The 21,477-nt window shown below is 34.8% G+C and overlaps 1 protein-coding gene across 2 annotated transcripts in view; it reads right to left on the bottom strand.

The window, feature by feature from the left end:
• The window catches only part of LOC131030867 (uncharacterized), a 52,452-nt gene that overhangs the window by 20,779 nt on the left and 10,196 nt on the right, over nt 1–21,477 (bottom strand). For both annotated transcript variants that reach the window (XM_059213550.1, XM_057961811.2), the window contains 8 exons: nt 18,966–19,087; nt 18,788–18,879; nt 18,206–18,449; nt 18,010–18,079; nt 7,976–8,124; nt 7,813–7,883; nt 7,466–7,639; nt 7,234–7,305 (listed from right to left, as the gene is read on the bottom strand). In XM_059213550.1, coding sequence (XP_059069533.1) covers nt 7,234–7,305; nt 7,466–7,639; nt 7,813–7,883; nt 7,976–8,124; nt 18,010–18,079; nt 18,206–18,449; nt 18,788–18,879; nt 18,966–19,087 — 994 coding nt within the window. The remainder of the gene's footprint in view (nt 1–7,233; nt 7,306–7,465; nt 7,640–7,812; nt 7,884–7,975; nt 8,125–18,009; nt 18,080–18,205; nt 18,450–18,787; nt 18,880–18,965; nt 19,088–21,477) is intronic.

Below are 21,477 nucleotides of genomic sequence, written 5' to 3'. Positions count from 1 at the left end.
AGATAGAGGGTGCAAGAGTGAAAAAAACATTTCACAAATTCATTAATTTAAATAATATAATGTAAAACTATATACATGTTATATATTATATTATATGTATATTTAATTCAAATAATATTATTTATAAAAGTATATATTAAATATAATGTTTATATTTATAATGTGTAATAGAAAAACATATAATTTAAATATATTTTTCTAATAACATTAATACATAATTAAAAATAAATATAAAGAGACCAAATATATAATATATTGAATATTTTAATTAGTATTATATTTTAAAAATATATTGTATATATTAATTATATATTATAATAATTTTTGTATATTATATATACATATAAAAAATACAAATAAATATTAAACATATAATATATAGTATAAAAATATAATATTTAATAAAAAAATAAAATAATTGACATTATACAAAATATAAATTGTAATAAAAAATTGAATTCACTAATTCTACATAATATTCAAGCATTAAAAATACAAACTCCATGTTTACATATACTTGGAATGCCAAACGACTTACTTTGACAATGATTTCTTACTACGAACATATTAATTTTAGGGCTTTGGAGTACATAACACACCTTCTCGTGAGGCATTTCCTTCTATGTTACCCCGAGTTTCCGGGACAGGGGGACGGGGAAACGGGTTTCCGGGACTTTTATTTTTTTGCCCGGAACAGGGGACAGCAGGGGACGGCTAGCTATATATATATATGTGAATAATGAAATTTAATAATAGCAAGTAGCAAAATAATAACATTTATAAATTAGAGTCTTGATTCTAATTCTAATTATTTGCAGATGATGTTTGATTTCAATGTTCTCAAAAGAATTTTCATTCATCAGCAAAATAAGTTAACTGTTCTCACTCAGATTGAATGATTAAGACTAAGCTATGAACATTCAGATATAAGAACAGAGTGCACATGTTACAAATGAAACGCGGACTTTAATAATGGTAGTTGTTCATTGATTGATAACAATAATTCATGGCATCCATATATGATAGTTACAGTATTAAAATCTCTTCCAGCATACATGGAAATAATTGCAGAAAAAACTGACCTTAATTTTGAGCAGATAACAACATACCCAGTGCAGCAAATGGATGAAGAAATACTCAGATTTATGCATAGGTACTCAGAATGTGAACGACAACAACAAGAATCTTATATCTGCTCAAATTTTTATTTTTTTTTAAATTTTATTGCTGGATGAGCCGGAAACGGCTAGCCGTCTAGGCGACGGCTTGGGCATCCCCTGCCGTCCCGGGGACGGTCAACAGTCCCCGGGGAAAATGTTGACCGTCCCCGAGTTTCCGGGACGGTTTCCGGAAATTTTCAGGGATCGGGGACAGCTGGGAAACGTTTCTGGTCGTCCCCAAGTCACTAAAACCAGGACGGTTTCCGAAACAGGTGCCTTGAAGCCGGAAGCTGGTAACATAGATTTCCTTAAAGCATTTATTTTTAAAAAGCGCTCCCAAATACACAGATGACCACACCATATTAAACCATAACATATGAAAAGCATAGTGCACTAAATGAGGAGAAAATAAGTGGTTTAACTCTACACATACTTCGAAAAAGAAAAAGCCACAACCAAGTGAGGGACTTGTACAAAATTATGTCTTACTAAAATTAACATGACAGTTTGTCGCCTTCATTGTGTTGAACACGACAATTCGTCACTGGACTCCAAGCCCATGTTTTGATCCTGCCCATGCATATGGGAATTGGCCAAACTTGGACGATGACAAACAGCACAGATGACTTCAATTGTCTTGCACTGTTTTGAGATTATATCAACCATAGATTGTGACAATAAGCTCGGCCATTTGAGACGCCTTCCGCGTGATTAAAGAAACAAAGTAATGGACATGATCTTGGGTGAGGTAAGAAAGGACTGCCCTTTATGTCAATGATATTGCACTATTGTAAGCATGTAATATTCATAAAGAGCATCATGAATAATATTGTCACTATTGTAAATGGCAATAAAATTGGAAGTCGTATTTATAAAGAGCATTGTGATAATATTTATAACAATTTTAAGTTATTACTAATATTTTGATTTCAGCTTTACGTTCTTTACTTTGAAATATTTCTGATAGTTTATGCTTAGCATATGTATGTTATATGATTTTCTGAAATTAATTTCTATTTCATGTGTGTGCGCATGTGTGTGCGTGCGTGTCCACGCGTGTGTGTGTCATTTTATATGTTATTTTCATTTTTGTATGAACATGCCCAATCCTTCCAAAAAAATATTGTAATCATGTACCCATACACTAATTTTTGAAAAAAACTTATAAAACTAATATTTTGATTTCAGCTTTATGTTTTTAAATTTGTAATATTTCTGATAGTTTTGCTTAGCATGTTATAATTTTCTGAATTTAATTTCTATTGTGTGTGTGCGTGTGTGTGTCTATTCTAATCTAGGCTTGTGCTTTCTTGTGCAGATTGAAATTGGATCATGTAGTTGCAAAGCTAGGTCTCTGTGCTTGGACATTTTTCCTTTTGTACGTTAAGTAATACTCTTTACACTAGTAGTTTTGCTGAACTAGGCAATTTTCAACAGAACTACAGTTTCAAAAAATGCATCAAACTTATCACACAAGGAAGTTTTTATCAGTAGCACTCTATTGTGTTGATGTTAAAACAAGTTGATCCATTGTAACCATCCAATACCCAACCATAGGTTTGGAAGCAAGCATACCTTACTTTGAAGAAGATATACTACACTGTAGCTGTGATCAGAATAAATTTGTAACAGAGGTACAGTTCCATCTATCATTTCCTTGGGATGCAATGCAATATAATGTAAGGGCTTTACCACTGATTCCAGATGTTGTCCACTAACATAAATGCTTGCTTTAAAACTAAGTCACCTAATTGGAATCGGGTATGGGTACAGGATACGATGGGGTAGAGAAAAGTAACCTTGGATCAGAGAAAAGAGGGATTGTGAAAAGGGATTCATGAAGGGATCTGATGTATGGAGGTCCTTTCTTCTTTGGTGTTCAAACAAATAATAAAGCTGAATGGGAAGCTTCGGTAGCTAGCTTAGAAGCTGCTTGTACTCTGAAAATTTCTAAGTTCATAGTGGAAGATGATTCTTTACTAGTGACAAACATAATAATTAAGAGTAAAAGCCCATGTTGGCAAACGGACAGATATGTAGATGAGGCTATCATGATAAGCCATAGTTTTGAAGTGATCAAATATGAACTCTGCAAGAGGCACCTTAGTGTGGTAGTGAATTGTCTAGCCAATGATGGGGTTAATCATGCCCCAATCACAAAAATAACATAGCCACACATTCAATGCTTGCAATGATCTACAAGAGATTCTAACTTGTAAACATCACTAAATTTGATATGTCATAAATAGAAATAGTGGAGGTAACTCTTGAAAAATAAATTGAATGAATGATTCAATAATTGGATAATTACATTAAACGATATACACACGTATATATAGAGGTTACAAGACAATGTTCTATAATTAGAACATTACATTAAAGTAAAAGACTAAAGAGCTAAACGCTAAATTAAGTGTGAACGCTAAATTAAGCTTAAAAGCTAATTAACTAAAAAGGTAAATGAGTCCACAACTAAAAATAGAAGATGACCACTAAAAATAGAAGATGACCATTATAGGAGATATTAATATTATTTTAACACCCTCTCTAATGGTCATCGTACTCAATACCCTACAGAAAACACTACAGGTGTTATCACACATGCAAAGAACACTCTGCTGCTACAGAGACCCTCCCTAGATCTGAAAAGTGTTAATGACCAAGAATACCAAAAGTCATCCAAGCGAATGTAGCCTTCACATGCGAATTAGAAATCTGGCACACACGAATTACTGAAGCTTGAAACAATGATTTTGAGGAAAAAATCAGCAAACCCTTTTGCAGAAGAGTACCAACTCCAAAACTAACTACAAGATACCACGGTTGCAGATGTTAGCCCTGGTAGGTGCGACCCAAACTGACTACAACAAAGCTCAATTTTTTAGGAGAAAAATCAATCAAAACCAGAGAACTTCCGGAATCACAAATCCCACGCGAACTTCGCGTATTATAGATGATTTTAGAGGAAAAAATCATAAAAACCAGCAAACAATTTTTGAAGAAAAAATTGTGAAAACCTAGAAATCCCACGCAAGCTTTGCGGATGACATAATAATTTTTAAGGAAAAAATTCTAAACCCTGAAATAGGAACCCTCAAAAAGAGAATTTATGATTTTGAGGAGAAAATCGAAAAACCAAGAAATTTGAGGTTACAAATCTGCGTTTTTGTGAAAAAAACAATAAAACCCAGATAACTAAAATCTTACATGAATCATGGATTATAGATGAGATAATTTTTAAGGGAAAATTATAAACCTTGCGAACAATTTTTGAGGAAAAAAACGTGAAAACCCTCCCATGATTTTTTGTGGAAAAAATCAGTAAACCGACAGACAATTTTTCAAGAAAATTGTGAAAACCCTGGGACTTGTAAGCCGAGGTCTGGCCTAAATCAATCTGATCAAGGCAAAGATATTCAGATATCGTGAACATGCACTGTTTACAGATGTTGTGGCAGCTGTTGAACTTTTGACTGTGTTCCAACATGATGTTGGCCAAAGATGCCATCACGAAAATGGAGGTTGAACGAGGTCAACCTAGTGAAAGCATAAGACAAAAGAATCTGATTCAAAAATCAGAATAGAAGCAGCTGCTAAAAAAACTGAAACCCTATAGGAGAATTCTGGCACGAATTTTGAGGTTTGGAAGAAACCCAGAAATTAAAAAAAATTCTGCAAACTTAAAACAGCATAAACGGTGCCCAAAAAACACCAAAATTCCCGACGTCCACAGAATTAGCAGAAATTGTTGTTTCTAAATTCCAAGGCAAATTCGCTAGCACAAAGTTCGAGGCAAAGAAAACCAAGTACCCTAAAAAATATGAGACCAACCCAATTAAGCTCTCGAAAAACCCACCAAGAATCTGAAATCAGAATGCAAATCCGACGGCTCAAAAATTGAGGCATGAAAAACGATACACCTTGAAAAATTTTACGACGACCCAGTTGAGGTCTCGAAAAACCCACCAAGAACTTGCAATCAGAATAAAATTTCGACTTGAACTGAAGGGTCAAAACCCTAATCGAAAATTGCAAAAACCCTAGGAAAATTTTCAATCTTCAAAAAAAAACCTCCATTTTGCAAGCCCGAAAAATCTCCAGAACCCTAAAAAAACATGAATTGCTGCCCAGTACAAAGAAATTCGACCACGAACCAAAAACTCTCGAAACCCTCAAAAAGCCTTCAAAAAAGCAAATATCTGGAAAACATTCCAAAAAGAAGGCCATGAATTTTTATTAAAAAATTCGCCAAACTTTAAAGAATCCCATCGACCCGCTCTGATACCATGAAAAATAAATTGAATGAATGATTCAATAATCGGATAATTACATTAAACGATATACACATGTATATATAGAGGTTACAAGACAATGTTCTATAATTAGAATATAACGCTAAAGTAAAAGACTAAAGAGTTAAACGCTAAATTAACTAAAAAGGTAAATGAGTCCACAACTAAAAATAGAAGATGACCACTAAAAATTGAAGATGACTATTATAGAAGATATTAATATTATTTTAACAACTCTTCTACACAATGTAAACATCATTAATTTGAAGGAGGTTAGACACAGTGCATGCACGGCCATGAGAGCATACCATGGCAGTGTACAGCTCATTTGAGGATTTGATTGGACTTAGCACAATGCCAAAAAAAAATTGCGTATGGCACCAGTGAAGTTGTATGGTGCTTTAAAGGTCAGAGACGGTAATTCTTTTATTGCATTGCAAGGGCGGTGGTTCCAGTGCACTATAGTAGAAAATCTTGTTTATGGTCTTGATGTTGGTTTCTTGGGTTGATATGGAGACCCGACAGCTGGTGCCTTGTGATGAGGTACAATTGTCTCAAGACAGCATTATGGTTCACCAATTACTGTATATTTTTTGCTTATCATGACCTGGCCTCCCTATGGTTTGTGAAAACTGTCTTGAGTGGGCAATTGTTGGTGATTTAAAGATGACAATTCACGAAGCTTTTGTCTTCAATTTCGCTCACAATCTTCTGAATGCAAAAGAGTGCTTATGGCTTCTTCTAATGTCACTTCCAAACCAATTATTTGGGATGTCGATGCAAAATCTTAACATGGAAGTGGGAGGAGAGGTGCAAGCTATGGTGGTTGAGGGTGTTAGCACTGTGTCTTCCCCTTCTCAAAGATCCAACTCTGCCAATATTATAGATGAACTGCAATTTGAGTTAAGGGTCATGCATGCATATTGTGGTGATGATGGTTGTCTTTTATCTTGTTTGCATGTTCACCATTGTCAGGGATGTATGTAAATAGGCTGTGACAATATTATTAGATATGAAATCTGATTTCTTTCTTTGATTGGCCACCTCAAAGGGCCACCTAAGAATGTCAATATGCCCTAGGTTGAAGAGGTGGTTGACATGAGGAATCTCTCACCTGGTAGCATAGAGTGATAGAATGAGTGATGTAGATTGTTAGTCTCTTCTTGTTGTAGTTTGTTTGGGTAGATTTTGTGTATCTGCAGGCTTAGATGGGATATCTAGAGCTTCTGGTAATCTATGGAAAATATTTTTGATCCTATAGGTATTGTTCTGCTGCTCTCAGGGTTTTTATTGTTTTAAAGCAGCCTCAATGTAATCCAATACGTTCCATATTTATCTTTATTTCATGGGTGGGGGCCCTTCACCCTTAAATCTAATATATATCTGATTAATGCATATCTATCATGACATTCATGTTTGACAAATTGATATTGAATTAGTATATTGTGTTTCAAATTTGTAATATTTATGGTAGTTTTCTTTAGCATATGCATGATATCTAGTTATTTTGAATTTAATTCATTTTTTTAGGCTGCCTGTATTATATATATATTTATGAAAACAAAATATGGACATAATCAAAACATACCAACCCCCAAACAAAAATTGTTGTACCAGCATACTATACCCACAAACCTGTACCCGTACCCTATTCTGGTTTGGTAACTTTGCTATAAATTTAAAAAGAGATGCATTTACTAATAATGTTTAAAACTCTTTAAGCATCATCTTTATCAACATCCTACAATGATTGTAAATTTTAAATAATCAAAAAAACTTACTGGAAATGCAAAATCGAGAAGGGCAGTTTGATTCCCTCCAAACTTAGTGAATAGAAGACCCCCAGGATGTGACTGTCAAACAAAAAACATAACAAAGATCAAAAAATTGCAGTAAATGCCAGTAAATAATAAAATACAGGTTTACATCATAATGCACAAAATTGAAAACTTGGTACCAGCTCACACTTGTAGTACCAGAAGTAAATCGCATAGCATATGACAGCTGTATTACCTTTTCCTTCCGACTGTCAGCTTGTGTGTGAGAGCCAACAACAACAACACTATCAGACAGTGTCTCAAGCTTGCTCTTGAATGCAGCATGATATTCTAAATTTCCTATTATTGACTTTTCAACATCCTTAATAAAAAGTATCAAAGGACCCATTTTACTTTCACTTGTCACAACCTGGAAAAAGCAGATACATCACATTTTAAAACATACTTGATAACTAGTATCACATAAGACCATTTTCATTTTCACTTGTTACAATATGGAAAACAGATACAACATATTAAAAGATATAAAAACAAGCATCATGGAATTGAGTTCTACTGAAAAATTAGAAAACATGTGACTACCTCGAAAAGAGCATTGATAACTAGCTTGTCCATGTCCTCCCCAGCAGAACTTTCCAACCGAAGGTCACTTGCTGTCATGCACACACTACACTTTAGACACATTGCTCATAAATAGTGCTATACATCATCTCTTACAGAATAAATTTTGATGCCAGAGAGTTACCATTGCAGAAAAACCCATGATCATCTTCACATAGCCCTCCAAGGTCAATACCCTCTGGAATTGGCTTATCAAATCGAACACCAAGTTTAGATGATCCATTATCCTCAAAAGCTAACAGTACTTTCCCTCGGTTACCAAAACTAGGACCCCTGCAAAACATTAAAATAAACAAATAAGATAAACTGAGGACAGACATTGGACATTGGTACCAACAGTGCTGCACATATAACAATGAGAACCGTTTGTGCATGTATGTGAATGAATGTAATGAGCTTACAAAGTAAATAGCCAGTCACACAAGTATAGGGCAAATCTACATCAAAAATTACCAATCAGCAACATCTTTCACCTGGTTCATAGTAATCGCATTCACTAAAACCCAATAATAACAGGTTTTACTTACTTGGGGAAGCAATATGGCATTAAATTGCCAAGACCTAAAACTCAAATATGTATGACTATTCTATATAGTTTTCCACATCGATAAAAAATAGTCTTCATAGTCAGACTCAGAAATAATCAATAATGTGCTTGAAAAAACAAAGAATGGCTAATAAGATGATACAACATTGACCTAAATGGCCTTTTGAAGCAAAAAAAGCATATGGCTTAGCAAGCTCATCTTTATTCTATATAAGCCCCAGTATACCAACCAGTCAGTACCATAACGACCCAAGAACATCCAGGATACTAGCATACCCACAAGGTACCCAAGGCAACAGGGCTGCACCCTATGCCATACCAAACATTCCCACAGGAAACAGACTATCAGCTAAAAAACCCTAAAACATGCCCATACCACGAGTTGTATGACAAAAACAAACCTAGAGTTTGATTCGAAAAGTTGATAGAGAAAACATACACAGTCAAATCCAGAAGCTCTCAAATTCAATCAACATGGACTGTGTAAACCTAATGTCTTTAATTAAAAAAAAAACCTATTTCACAAAAACTCTTTGAGTGTGCTGACCTAGATGTTATTGTTGCAGAACTTGACTAAAATCTCTTTAGATGAGGGGGTGAAAAGGATTTGAGATCTAATATTCATTGTGTATTGACATTTGAGAAGTCACTGAATTATGAATTTGAAGCTTTTCTTTTTTGCAGAGTATGAGGCATTTAAATATTCTGTCTATTGTCAATTATGAGTGTCACTTTTTTTATATTTTATTAATTTAAAATATATATGATGCAGCCATACCCCGTCGTACCATACCCAAGGAAAAAAAAACTGCTGTACCAGCATACCCAAATCCTGTATCCGTACCCCTACCCAACCCCATATCAGATGAGGCAATATAAATCAATGGTCCTTCTAGAACTACAAAATTCAGACATCATATAAAATAAAATTGAAAGAAATTCTCTTGTAAGCATGCACATGGGAGTTATTATATGACAAATAGACGTCTGGCTTCGCAGTGATTTAAAAATTCACCTTTACATATACACTATTTCTGCATGCATAGAGCATCAATGTCTACATACACAAGAAAAATTGATAACACTAGGTCTTATTCCTTTTTTTAATTATCAGTGCCATTCTTATGTGACATAAATAATTATTTACAACTTTACATAATTTAAAGATTCTATACACCATGATATCAACCACGATCATATACTTCCCATTTCATCCACGATCGGCATGGGGGCATCCCAAGAACATCAAAGGGGTAAAACTGTAAACATATACAGTGAGATGATTCTGCACCAATAATATAATCTAAAATATTTAGGTTGCAAATGGCAGCTGAATTTGAGGGCACTGTCTGAATAAAATTTCCCTTCACAAACTGAACAAATTGTAGAGCAGTTTTGGTATTTTGGGCATTTATCTTAAAAGGCTGATTACAAGAAGCACTTTACCAGAAAAGCATAACATGCAACAACATGGAACAACCGCTATATTTTGTTTCGCAATAAGAATCCTATTACATGTTACCTCTTCTCCTTATTATAAGGCAATCAAGAATTGTAATTGTGGTACCTTTTGCATATCATCCCTGTAGGCTGTAGACATATAAAAATGACCACTTTCCTAAGTGAATATTTAATGTTCATTTTATTCTCATTCCTCTATTTAATTAAATCTAATTTAATTAAATCATTCACATTCATCTATTTGATTAAATAAATTCACCTAGGTCTTTCATATCCATTTGATTAAATAAATCACTTTATTTAATTACATCCCCTTTCTACTCTTTTTAATTAAATTTACATTTAATTAAATTGTTCACTACAAATAAATAAATCTAATTTATTTATTTAAATCCCCCACTTGCATTTATGCAAATTGCATCTATTTTTGTTGAAATTACCCTCCCATCCACTTGCATTCTCCTACATCTCCCACTTGCCTCTTTAACCCCCCTTCTAGATTCTTCTAATCACTTCTAAATTAGCCTAACCCATCCCCTAAACATTGTCACCTCCCTAAGCAAAAGGAAGTCACTTCTCAAACCCTTAAAGTTTTTAGTAACCATTAAAGGCTTTATGTCTTCAACAAGTTAACCTTGAAAGTCTTCCAAACCATTAATGGTTAACTCAAAACTCTTGCATGATTAGAGACTTTCTCTCTAACTCAACCCACATCTAACCCAGGGGTCTCATCAAGCACTCATTGCTTTGACCATGGTTTTTCTTTTAACCCTTGCACAAGAGTTTACCCCTTGGGTAAAAGCTTTATCCAATGGATGACCCTAGCCTAACCTTAACCCTTACCTCCTAAGGTAACCTTCATGTCCTCTAAAGCATTTAATGCTTCTTACATCTCCTCTCAAGCAGTCTCTTGTTGACAATTGTCACCATTTCATTGGTCAGAATTGTAAACATGGATTGATTAACTTTCAATCCTGGCCCTTGATAAGATTATCCAATCTTGACCATTCATTGCCCTGTTTTTCCTATAAATAGAGCCCTCATTTCTCCATTTTGAGGATCCAAGTTTTATGCATCTAATCTATACTCATTTTTATCAAGCATTTTAGTCTATCTTTGAATAGAAATAATCTAATAAGCATTTTAGAAGTATTTCTCTTTATCATAATAATCATATTAAGCGAGTGTATCATGTTAGGATAGTTCTTTTACTAATCCTTTCATCTTATCATCATATACATGTTAGTAATTCATATCTGTTAGTATCATGCACATTTAGGATTGCATTCATGTTAGATTGATCAAACATCCCTCATTCTCATGATTGTCATCCCTAAGTCACTTTGCTCAATGATCTGAGAGCAAAGACATTGGCTTGAGGGGTCTTGTGAGATAGAGAACAATGGAACATCCCTTGGGAAGTTGAGTTATTCCATATAGCTCCATAACTTGCACCAAGAGTCCCATTGGTGTGTGGACAAGTCCCGAATACGCATTTTCCATTTCATCGCACCACTTTTCCCACACACAATCCCAAGTACACAGACAAACATACAATAAAGAAAATGAAACAGGTAGAGAGGGTAGGGTGCTCTGATGCTAGTTGCCACTCAAGATAATTTGGTCCAAGTACGGAGACAAACATACAATAAAGAAAATGAAACGGGTAGAGAGGGTAGGGTACTCTGATGCTAGTTGCCACTCAAGATAATTTGGTCCTTTCTTCATAAAAGACTAAAGAAGTCAATCGTTGTGAATAAACATAAAAGTGGTACTTTCCACAATGAGCTTCTTTGCAATGGTCTATATAGGAGGCCGGACCTCTGATGTACGCATAAGTGACAGATTGTGCACAAGTTTGCAAATAAGAAGGGTGAGTGGCTCAGGACAGATAAAACCAAATATATTTGAATTCATTGCTGTATATATGAGCTAATCATGCATTAGAGAGTATCTGGAAGATTTGTCAATCTCTAATCAACATTTCTTGGCTATTTAAAATTCATTTACAAGGACTGATATCCTCAAGGCCATAGAAACAAGACATTCCAACAACTATCTTTTATTAGAGAGGATGCTTGGAGTGCAGAAGACATTGCATCCTGTGATCATGTGTAATGAGTGGTCAAGGTGGTGAGAATAAAAACAAGTGAATCTTTGAAAGTTCAATTGGAAGGCAGATTGCACTTACTTTAGTTTTTATGTTTTTTATACATCTTTGGATGCTAACTGGTCATGAAACTTTTTAGTGTCAATTATGGGTCATAAAATAGAGTAAATCAAGTACATAAAAACAATCTCCTCTCTTGGAGATATTTATGAGAACAATGCCAGCAAATTGGACCACAACAGCTACGGGTTGTGAGAGAGAGCTCGTATTAGAGACTCTAAACCCAAAAGATTTTTTGTATCATTTAATTCAGATGGAACTCTACAATTCAACATTGTGCATAGCTACTTTTGTAGTTGATCAGTTACTCATTTGGATGCCCAGCAAGCAAAGGAGAGGTTTAAACCAGCATGTTCTTTATGGACAATTTTTATCAACTTGCAATTTTTTCAAAAAACTTTCAATTAAGTATTTATCAATGAGCAAACTTTTGTGAGAATGATTAGGGGAAAGGACCCAGTAGTCGTGCACCCTAACTTCGCGCTTCTCAAAATCCTACTTGGAAATTTCAAATCACTCCAATTTTTTTACAGCAGCTTACTTGGCAAGTCCCCTGCTAATAACTAAGGTTTCAGGGCCACGTCATCAAATATGATGCCACATCAGCATGCTTTTTGCCAAGGTGTCCAAAACAGCCCCAAAAAAAAGTGAGACCAATAGGCGTGCAAAAGAGACCCCAATAGTTGTGCAGCTGACATGGCATCACCTGATTGGTTACTTTTTACAATATTAGTACATTTCTTAACAACTATTGGTACATTTCCTAACAACTGTTGGTACATTTCCTAACAAAAATTGATATTTTTTGTTTCAAACAATAGGTTTTATTTGTTCAATTTTTGGAACAAAAGGTATCAACAACCCTCACAACAATTGGTACATGCTCAACTACTGGGTCCTTTCCCCTACTATGTTTTGATATTAAATTGACATAGATTTATTAGATTTTGAATTTTTGAGGAAATTTAAATTATTATCTTTATTTGGCCAAAACTTTCATTATCTTTAGTATCTTAGATTTTCATTTTTCTTCTAAATATTCTTCTTATTCTCAGAGTGCATATGGTGTGATTAATTAAAAGCAATCCAATTTACACAACTTAGCAGCCCCTTCAAGACAGTGTAAGCCAAAGTGGGGCATACTAAGGCCAGAAGAACCTAATCGGATGGAGGATGCATAGGTATAAGGCCTTGTTGATCTGCCAATTGGACTATTCCACCTGCTATGCCAAAACCATATATACATGAAGACTTAATAGTTAGATCACAGCTAAGTTGCTAACCTATCATTCTCTGAGTGATATCGTGAGGATGATGGGATAGAATGGTGAAAAAAATCCCATATTTTGTGGATGGCATGTATATACAGTATACACACACAGATATGTGTGTGTGTGTGTGTGAAAAAGTCTAAAAGATGATATTGTGGAATTGCAATTAATGATGACAATCAATAACAATTTACTGAGGCATGAGAAATAGAGTCCAAGTCTGCTGAAAATTTGTACAATTACTACAGTTGATAAGCTTGGCTGCTAAGATTTATTCAATTTGTTTCAAGATTGGGTATTCTTGCTTGTTAATGTTTTAGCAGTAGGAGATTTCATTATGCCTGCGATGGTTTCTTCCTACACTTCAAAGAGAAGCTGATGTGTAACGGCTTCCTTGATAACTGTCCCCGACCTGCATCCTTGCTGGCAGCGTTTTCTTTCTATTCCATCTGATGAAAGGGTCAGTTGAATCATCACCTTCGTGGTTCTTTTGGTTACCGTTTATGTAGCGGCATGTATAGTAAATGCCGACAAGAATATTTCGTGCGAGAACTATGGACGTTTCGTATTCCTTCGCACTGGCCATTTTCGAGCATTGCCTTGTCTCCTTAAGTGTGTTGCGAATTGTTTTCGGGCGGTTGGTGAAGTTCAGATGTGAGAGACTATTTTATATATGCATCAGTGATCTTTCAGAGGATGAGTTTTTCAACAGTATTTTCTGTACCATCTCTGTATCTTCTTCAGCGTTTATTTCTTCTCTGTCTTCAGCATATGATTATAACATGTTACAGAAAGCTTATGTGCTGGTCGTATTGTAGAAGCCTTCAGTTTCAGATGGTATCAGGTTCATCTTCTGATTGTTAAAAGTTAACCATTGTGTTTAGATCATTCAGTTTGAGAGCATTGTACTCAAGTTTGTACCTTCAATAAAGTTTGATTTTTGGTGTGGCTGGGTTTTTCACCCTCAGGTGGAGGGTTTTCCCAGGATAATATTCTGTGTATCTTGTTCTTGTAAGATTTTCTAAGTTTCAGATTGCTGTGTCTTACCTTTCTTATTCTAACATTAACATTGCTAACATAAATCTTAGCATCCAAGATTGCCAACCATAGTACTAGTCCAAATCAACAGCAAACATGGACTCCATTTCTCATGTCTTTTGTTTTTTTATTTATATTTATATAGTTATATATGTTTGAGGCAATCTCTTCTGATTAAATCGTAGAAAGAATAGCTAATTATGGAACAAACTGAAAAAATCTTAGCATCCAAGATTGTCAACCATAGTACTAGAACTAGTACAAATCATCAGCAGATTTGGACTGTATTTCTCATGCCTTTGTTTGATATGGATTGTCATCATCAATTTTGATCCCACAGTATCATTTTTTCCCATTTGCCATTGACAACTCATATATTTATGTATATTACACAAGAATGCAACATTACAGGCATAATACGAGATGCAAATGCTGAAGGAGCTCCAATCATGCTGCATACATAGATGATAGCATGACTTCCTTATCTATATAGTCCATTTACCAAAGCGACCAGGCAAAGCATCACTGTTCCAGAATTGATAAAATATACAGCCATGGTGTGGGAATCACTAACTAGAGGAACACTATATCCAGAGTAACCAGCTAAAGATTTTTATTCCTTCTCTTTCCACATATCAGCATTATTCTTGTCACTCATGATCAAATTTAATCTCTGCAATCATTTTATTCCTCTCAACTTACATAAATGATTTTTGATGTTCATATCCAGCTGGAGTCAAGATTTGGTGGCTAATCACTCATGGTAGCAATACTAATGACTGATTATTCATGGAATTGGTGCCACCTTATTTGTCAATCCCCAGCTAAAGTTGATCAAGGAACATGATTAGTATGAACACCCTCAAGTTTCTTGATCTTCAAGATTTGACCAGATATTGACTGAGATAGGATAGAGATAGCATAAATTGGGAGAACAAATACTGAGTTCAGACAAAATATCAATATACTCCATAAATATCTACGACTCCTATCAGATTACATTCCTTACTCCATGAAATACCTTTGTTTTAGATTCATCTCAAAAGCTTGCTATGGAAATAAGCTATATAACTGCCATGGGTTCAAAATACTATGGAATGAGTTCAGTGGCTAGCTATGGAATGATACTTTTGTGTAGGAACAAAAAGAAGACTTCTTTTAAGTTGGGGTGCTTCTTCAACATAACAATGCACTTGTATACATCACAGGGGAGCACAATGGGTGAATCCCCTACCCTATAGTTGGAAGGAGTATATAAGTTGAATGTATGGATGAGCTTTAGGCATAGCTCAGGTGTAACTTGTCACCCTATTCAATTAGTAAACAGATTAGGCCAATTATGCTTCTTGATTGTTGAGATAATTATGTCAATCAAACACAAAGTATTAGTCCATCAGGCAATCTCATCAATTCAGGTATCAGAAAAATCCCACTGTCATCCCCCATCAATTCACATATCATTGAACAATCTAAAGAGATAAAATTCATGTAACATCCATGACATTAAGCAGCGGACAATGAGAATTGGTCACAAAAATCAAAAACTTAATTTGTAAAAATAACAACATCAAATTGCAAATGTGAATATTTGATTGTTATACTGCCAATGGTGATGAAAATAATATATGTCTGGACTCTATTAAAAGTAACACTGTGATCTATAAGAGTCTGTCTCTCAAATGACGGTCAAAATCAGAAAATCAAAATACAAAACTATCTATTTCACTTGTTCAACCATGACAAATCACAAATCACAAAACACTTAGCTGCAAGCATGGAGTAGCACACTAAATAATCAAAGTCGTCATCAAAAATGTACCATTAAACTTGAAAGCTCTTCTTTACTGCTAGACATTGAATCAGATTACTCCTCCATGGGGCACCCCAATCTTAGTTGCATGCACTCATCCTTATCAAACTCCACTAAAACCTCAAGTGCCACTTCCCATCACATTGTCAGACTCTCCTCAACTGTTTTGTGATCCATTAGACACAAGGCATTATGTAACACATCTAGCTTCTCCTAAAGGTAAGCCTGTTCCTTTTGACAGAATGGATAAGTCAACAAGTAGATCGCTTCCCCTATTAGCAATGGAACTACAAACGTAACCATAGTCACTAGCTCTAATGACTCCTGCAAATCAAGCATCCTTTACAATAAGCTAAAATAAGAAACAAATCAGGTGACAATGGATTGATAATGATGATGTACAATGTATGCATATAAACATCTGCATTCTCCAACACTTGTCAGTTGTCACCACTCATTTGACAAATCATTTTTTTAATATCCTTAATCTTTATTTTATTTCATGAATAGAACAAAGGATCCAATACATGTGTTTATATAAATCTCAATCAACTATCCTACCACCCCACACACTAGTTGTATTTACATAATGGTATTTCCCAGGTTTGACCATCATAGAGAACTGTAACTCTTGAAACAACACAATCCAATGGCAAATACAACCATGAAGCACAGATTTACTAGCTAAATATAAATACTTTAAAGCCTTACGGTCAGTGCAAAAAACAAAGAGTGAGCTAACAGAGAGTATCAAAAAAATTGTACAGCATACACCACAGCGACATGTTTTTCCTGTATTGGTGTAATTTCGTTCACCGGTTAATAAATTCCTACTTGCAAAGTACACCAAGTGGTCAATTGTGCCTTAAGGCATTGACAGGCACACGAAATGGTTTACTCCAATCTGGGAATTGGGGGATACCTTTGCTTGCTAGCTTTTCCTTTGAGAGGGCAAATACTTCTTCTTCTTGTGCTGTCCACAAAAATGATCCATCTTTGTGCAAAGAGTTCCTCCAAGGGTCTTTCTATATGCGATAGTTCTTACTAAATTTTCTAGATGACCAGTACAACCTTAAAATACACATCCCTCTCATTGGGTGGAACTGGAAGAACACAACAACCTTTATAGGGTCTACCAATATGCCTTCTTTACAGATCACAATACCCAGAAGTGTTCCCAATGGTTGTGTAGTAAACAAACACTTCTTTATATTATATAAGTAACTTTCAACATCTCTTGAATATTAAGTGCAAACTAGTATGATGGCCCTTTAGTAACAACCCATTCACACTCCTTATCGGAAAATCATTCTTGGAGTCAACGTTTACGATTTTATCTTTTTCAGCTTGGACCTTCAATCCTAGGTTTAGACTCATTTTGTCCAGGTTTTTCTTAATGAGTTTTGCATGTTCACAGATTTTGATCCTCATTTTTCCTGATGAGAGAAGTTAACCAATTTCATGATACCTCTTAGGGAACAGGTCAAAAATTCTTTTAACAATTCCACAGTGCATGCTAATTCCGCATCCATCTAATAATCACCAATAATCAGAATTTGAGGCTCCTCCTGTGTCGATGTTTACCATTTGCTTTGTGTAAGTGTTTAAACCAATCTACACAGTAGTACATACTACATACTACAAATAAGAACTATAACCAGTCATTTGAACATTTTGTAGTCACTAATTTTTATCTATAAAAGCATAAGGATAACCTCCTCTTTGTTCCAAAGAGGAAACATTCATATATCAGCCTAACTCATTATCCTATAGCAGCATACCATAGTCATTTAGCATACACCTAATCTACAAAATAAATTTCATGGACAAGTTTTTGTAAATATTTACTAACAAACCATACCTTGAAGGACCCTGGGTAGGAGATAGATAGCCTGAACTCTGAGAATAGCTAACAAATTTTACACGATCACCTAACAAAATAAAAATGAACCCAATAAGCACCAAAAATGAACATCTCTTTGAAGTGTAAGTTAAATTGAAAAATGACTGATATTACTATCAAAATTCTTCAAAATCCCACCAAGTCTCATAACTACCTGTCTTAAAGGTATGTGGTTTTGCAGCAGCAGAGAAGGAAGGTATAGCTGATGTCTCCTGTTTTGACTGAGAACTTGATGCAGAAGCAGGGTTACAAGTACATATTTCTGCCTCTGTGGTCGATGGCATACTACTTTTTGATGGCCAGTTATCCCCATGTCCTATTCTTTGTTTGAACGAAAGGAATTTACATTCGTGTTTCGGGGCCTCCTTCAAAATTTCTGCATCTTTTACTGATGAGCCCTAAAATATTTGTTCAAAACAGCAAGATTAAAAATATAGTTTAGAGAATGTAACAAAATAAACACTAATTTCAAGCATCCAATTGAAATTTAAAAAAAAGGTTTACACTAGCAATTATAGCATTCCTTTGCACTTAAAAATTCGCACTGATATGTCCAGTTGAATCCTGTTACACTTTGAAAAGGGAATTGCAATAAAACTAGGGGAATAATTTATGCACCATAGATGGAAGATAGCATTTCCAGATTACTTATGTCCCACTCCACAAATTAATTGGTCAAACCCCTCTAACTTCCAACCTAGAATAAATTTACAGAGGCTGAAATGACAATGCTTACTAAGGCCATTGCACTGCTATCAAATATAAGCAATTTTGCATCAAAATGATTGGCCAACGCCTTCACCAACATTTCTTGGTAAATCTCAGAACCTACAAAAAGGAAATATATATCATATGAAGTTGAAATCACTTTGATGCTGATTACATGGATTTCTATAAAATAAGAGAGAACAAACCTGCAGGACCAGACAATAATATTCTGGGGCTTATAGTAGGAAGATCAATAGTAAATTTTGTAAAATCTTTCCTTTTCAAATGTATGAATGTCGATGCAATCAGCACACTCTTTGTGTTCTCACTGCAAACACATGATAAATTTATTATCAGCTTGCTGATGGAACACAACTGAACCCTGACTGAAAGATCAACAAAAACTAGGTAAAATAAAAAAGATAGAAATTATGCAATGATATCAAACAAAAAATATTGATGGTTATAAAAGAACATTGCTTTACATAAAGAATAGTAGAATACATTCTAGAAAACTTATAACTGAATCCAACCTTAATCAACAGATGATGTGCTTTTAACTCGTTAAAAAATAAAATCAACGTACCATCAAAGGTCCACTACCAAAATGCTTTTGAAGGTAAGTAATCCCATATATGTACATACATAAATATTATATTATTACATGTATAGCCACTAGACCATCACATGGCAAATAAAAGAGAGAAAATAAAAAATAAAAAATTGAACTATTTTCTTATCTGTGCAGACACCTGTGAAAATAAACTCAATTAGAAAGTTCTCAGACCAGTTACTTCCAACAAAGTTTAGCAATCAATCCCAATATCTTGTGACAAAGTAAATTCCTATTCCAACCATGTACCACACAAGTACCACTTGGTCTCATGCAAAAAAAGAGTTGCAGCACCAACATCAGCCCCAAACGCCTATGATTTTTATTTTTTTTCACATGATATATATTCACAACAAAGAAACTAGCACCAAGTATAATCCCAACATTAGGCTAGGAGCAACATTAACACACCAACAAATATATCAAAACAATTCTTCAAAAAGTCTGGATATATTGTAACCAAATCAGATCTTTCAGTTTGGCACCAAAGCAATAAGCAAGATGGGACATGAGAATAAGCTGTTCCAGTATGTTGATGATCAGCATTAACCACTCTACCACAGAACTAACATTCAAGAAAATGAAAATTTCAATCTGCATTAGTGACTATTAATATATCCCTGTATAAATTTGTTACTTCACCCCCACATAAAACATAACAACGAGCAGCAACTTCACTACCATATGGAAGTAAAAGTGCAACTTGGCACCAGTGGTCAACACATACGTGCTTCCACCACATTACACAGGGAAGCCACCATTGCTGTGGAGGAACATCCTGAGAAACAAATGGCTGTTGAGTTCAAATCTGAGTTCCATGGTTATACTTCAAAAACATCCAAACAAGGATAATGACATTGAAGATGCAAATTTTATTATAGCGACCATTCCCTCTTTGGAAAATGTTTTTGTGTTCATTTTGATATCTGCTAAATAAATGTGTTATGGTCAAAACACAAATGGTGAATCGTCAAAGCTTTCAAGTGGAGAGGTGTGTTCAAACCCCCAGGAGGCATGCACAATGGAGAACACCAGGTCCAAGTCCTAGACGAATTTGATAAAAGAGGTAACCCCTTAGCCAAAGGACACCCTCCAAGGCGAATTTACCAATCAAAAAAAATGAATGTATCACAGAATATATCTTTCTTTATTAATTTTTTTTTTTGGCAAGTTTATTCTGAATTTGTATGACTGATAACAGGGCACAAGTTGTATGAGTCATGTAACTTCAGGTGATATTTCTAATTCTTGTCCACAATAAATATTTTTTGAAAATTTTAACTAGACCATGTTCCATTATATAAAATTGCATGTTCACATATATTCAATCGTCTAAGGTACAAAGAGGTTGCCATTCATTAACAAAATCACATGGAAGAATTCTTGTTGCTTCTGAGCAAAATTGTCCATCCACAGATAGGAATGGAAGAATTCTTGTTGCTTCTGAGCAAAATTGTTCATCCACAGATAGGAATGGAAGAATTCTTGTTGCTTCAGAGCAAAATTGTCCACCCACACGTAGGAATGTTCCAGTACAGCTGATCATAATGACAGTTAAGAGTATCAGAGAAAAGTGCAAGCTCTGAACACTGCATTATTTTTTGAAATCAAATGAAGAGAAGATGGGTAGTCATAATGCCCCATAACAATATACTACACAGCAGAATCTAATCTTTTGCATCAATATCCAATGCCAATAGACAACACATTCCTCCCTTCTCACTTCATACCAGTACACATCAATTTCCCACCATAAAACAATTTGAATTTGAGTTCTGCATGTCTACCATTTTTTAGATGTTAACCTCTGGCATTAATATATGAATACTCTTTAACAAACACTCAAGACTCTGGGAAGTGCAGATAGAAGCACCCCTATAAAGGCGGTTATAATTTATTATGAATGGTCCTTTTATCATTTGCTTTTTTGTGGTGACTAACATGAAGAACCTGGTAAAAATTTAATATAGAGCAATGGGACAATTGCTTTTTGAGGAATGTGCATATAGCCCATGCATTCTCTATGATAAAAAGCCGTGTCATATAAGATTTAGTATGCCACAATCCACCAGATATGTTTAGCAACAGCTGTAATGTCTGACAAC

This window comes from Cryptomeria japonica, chromosome 10, assembly GCF_030272615.1.
Source record: "Cryptomeria japonica chromosome 10, Sugi_1.0, whole genome shotgun sequence".
Lineage (NCBI taxonomy): Eukaryota > Viridiplantae > Streptophyta > Pinopsida > Cupressales > Cupressaceae > Cryptomeria > Cryptomeria japonica.
Note: the sequence above shows the minus strand (reverse complement) of the source record. Positions and strands in the feature narration are given on the sequence as shown.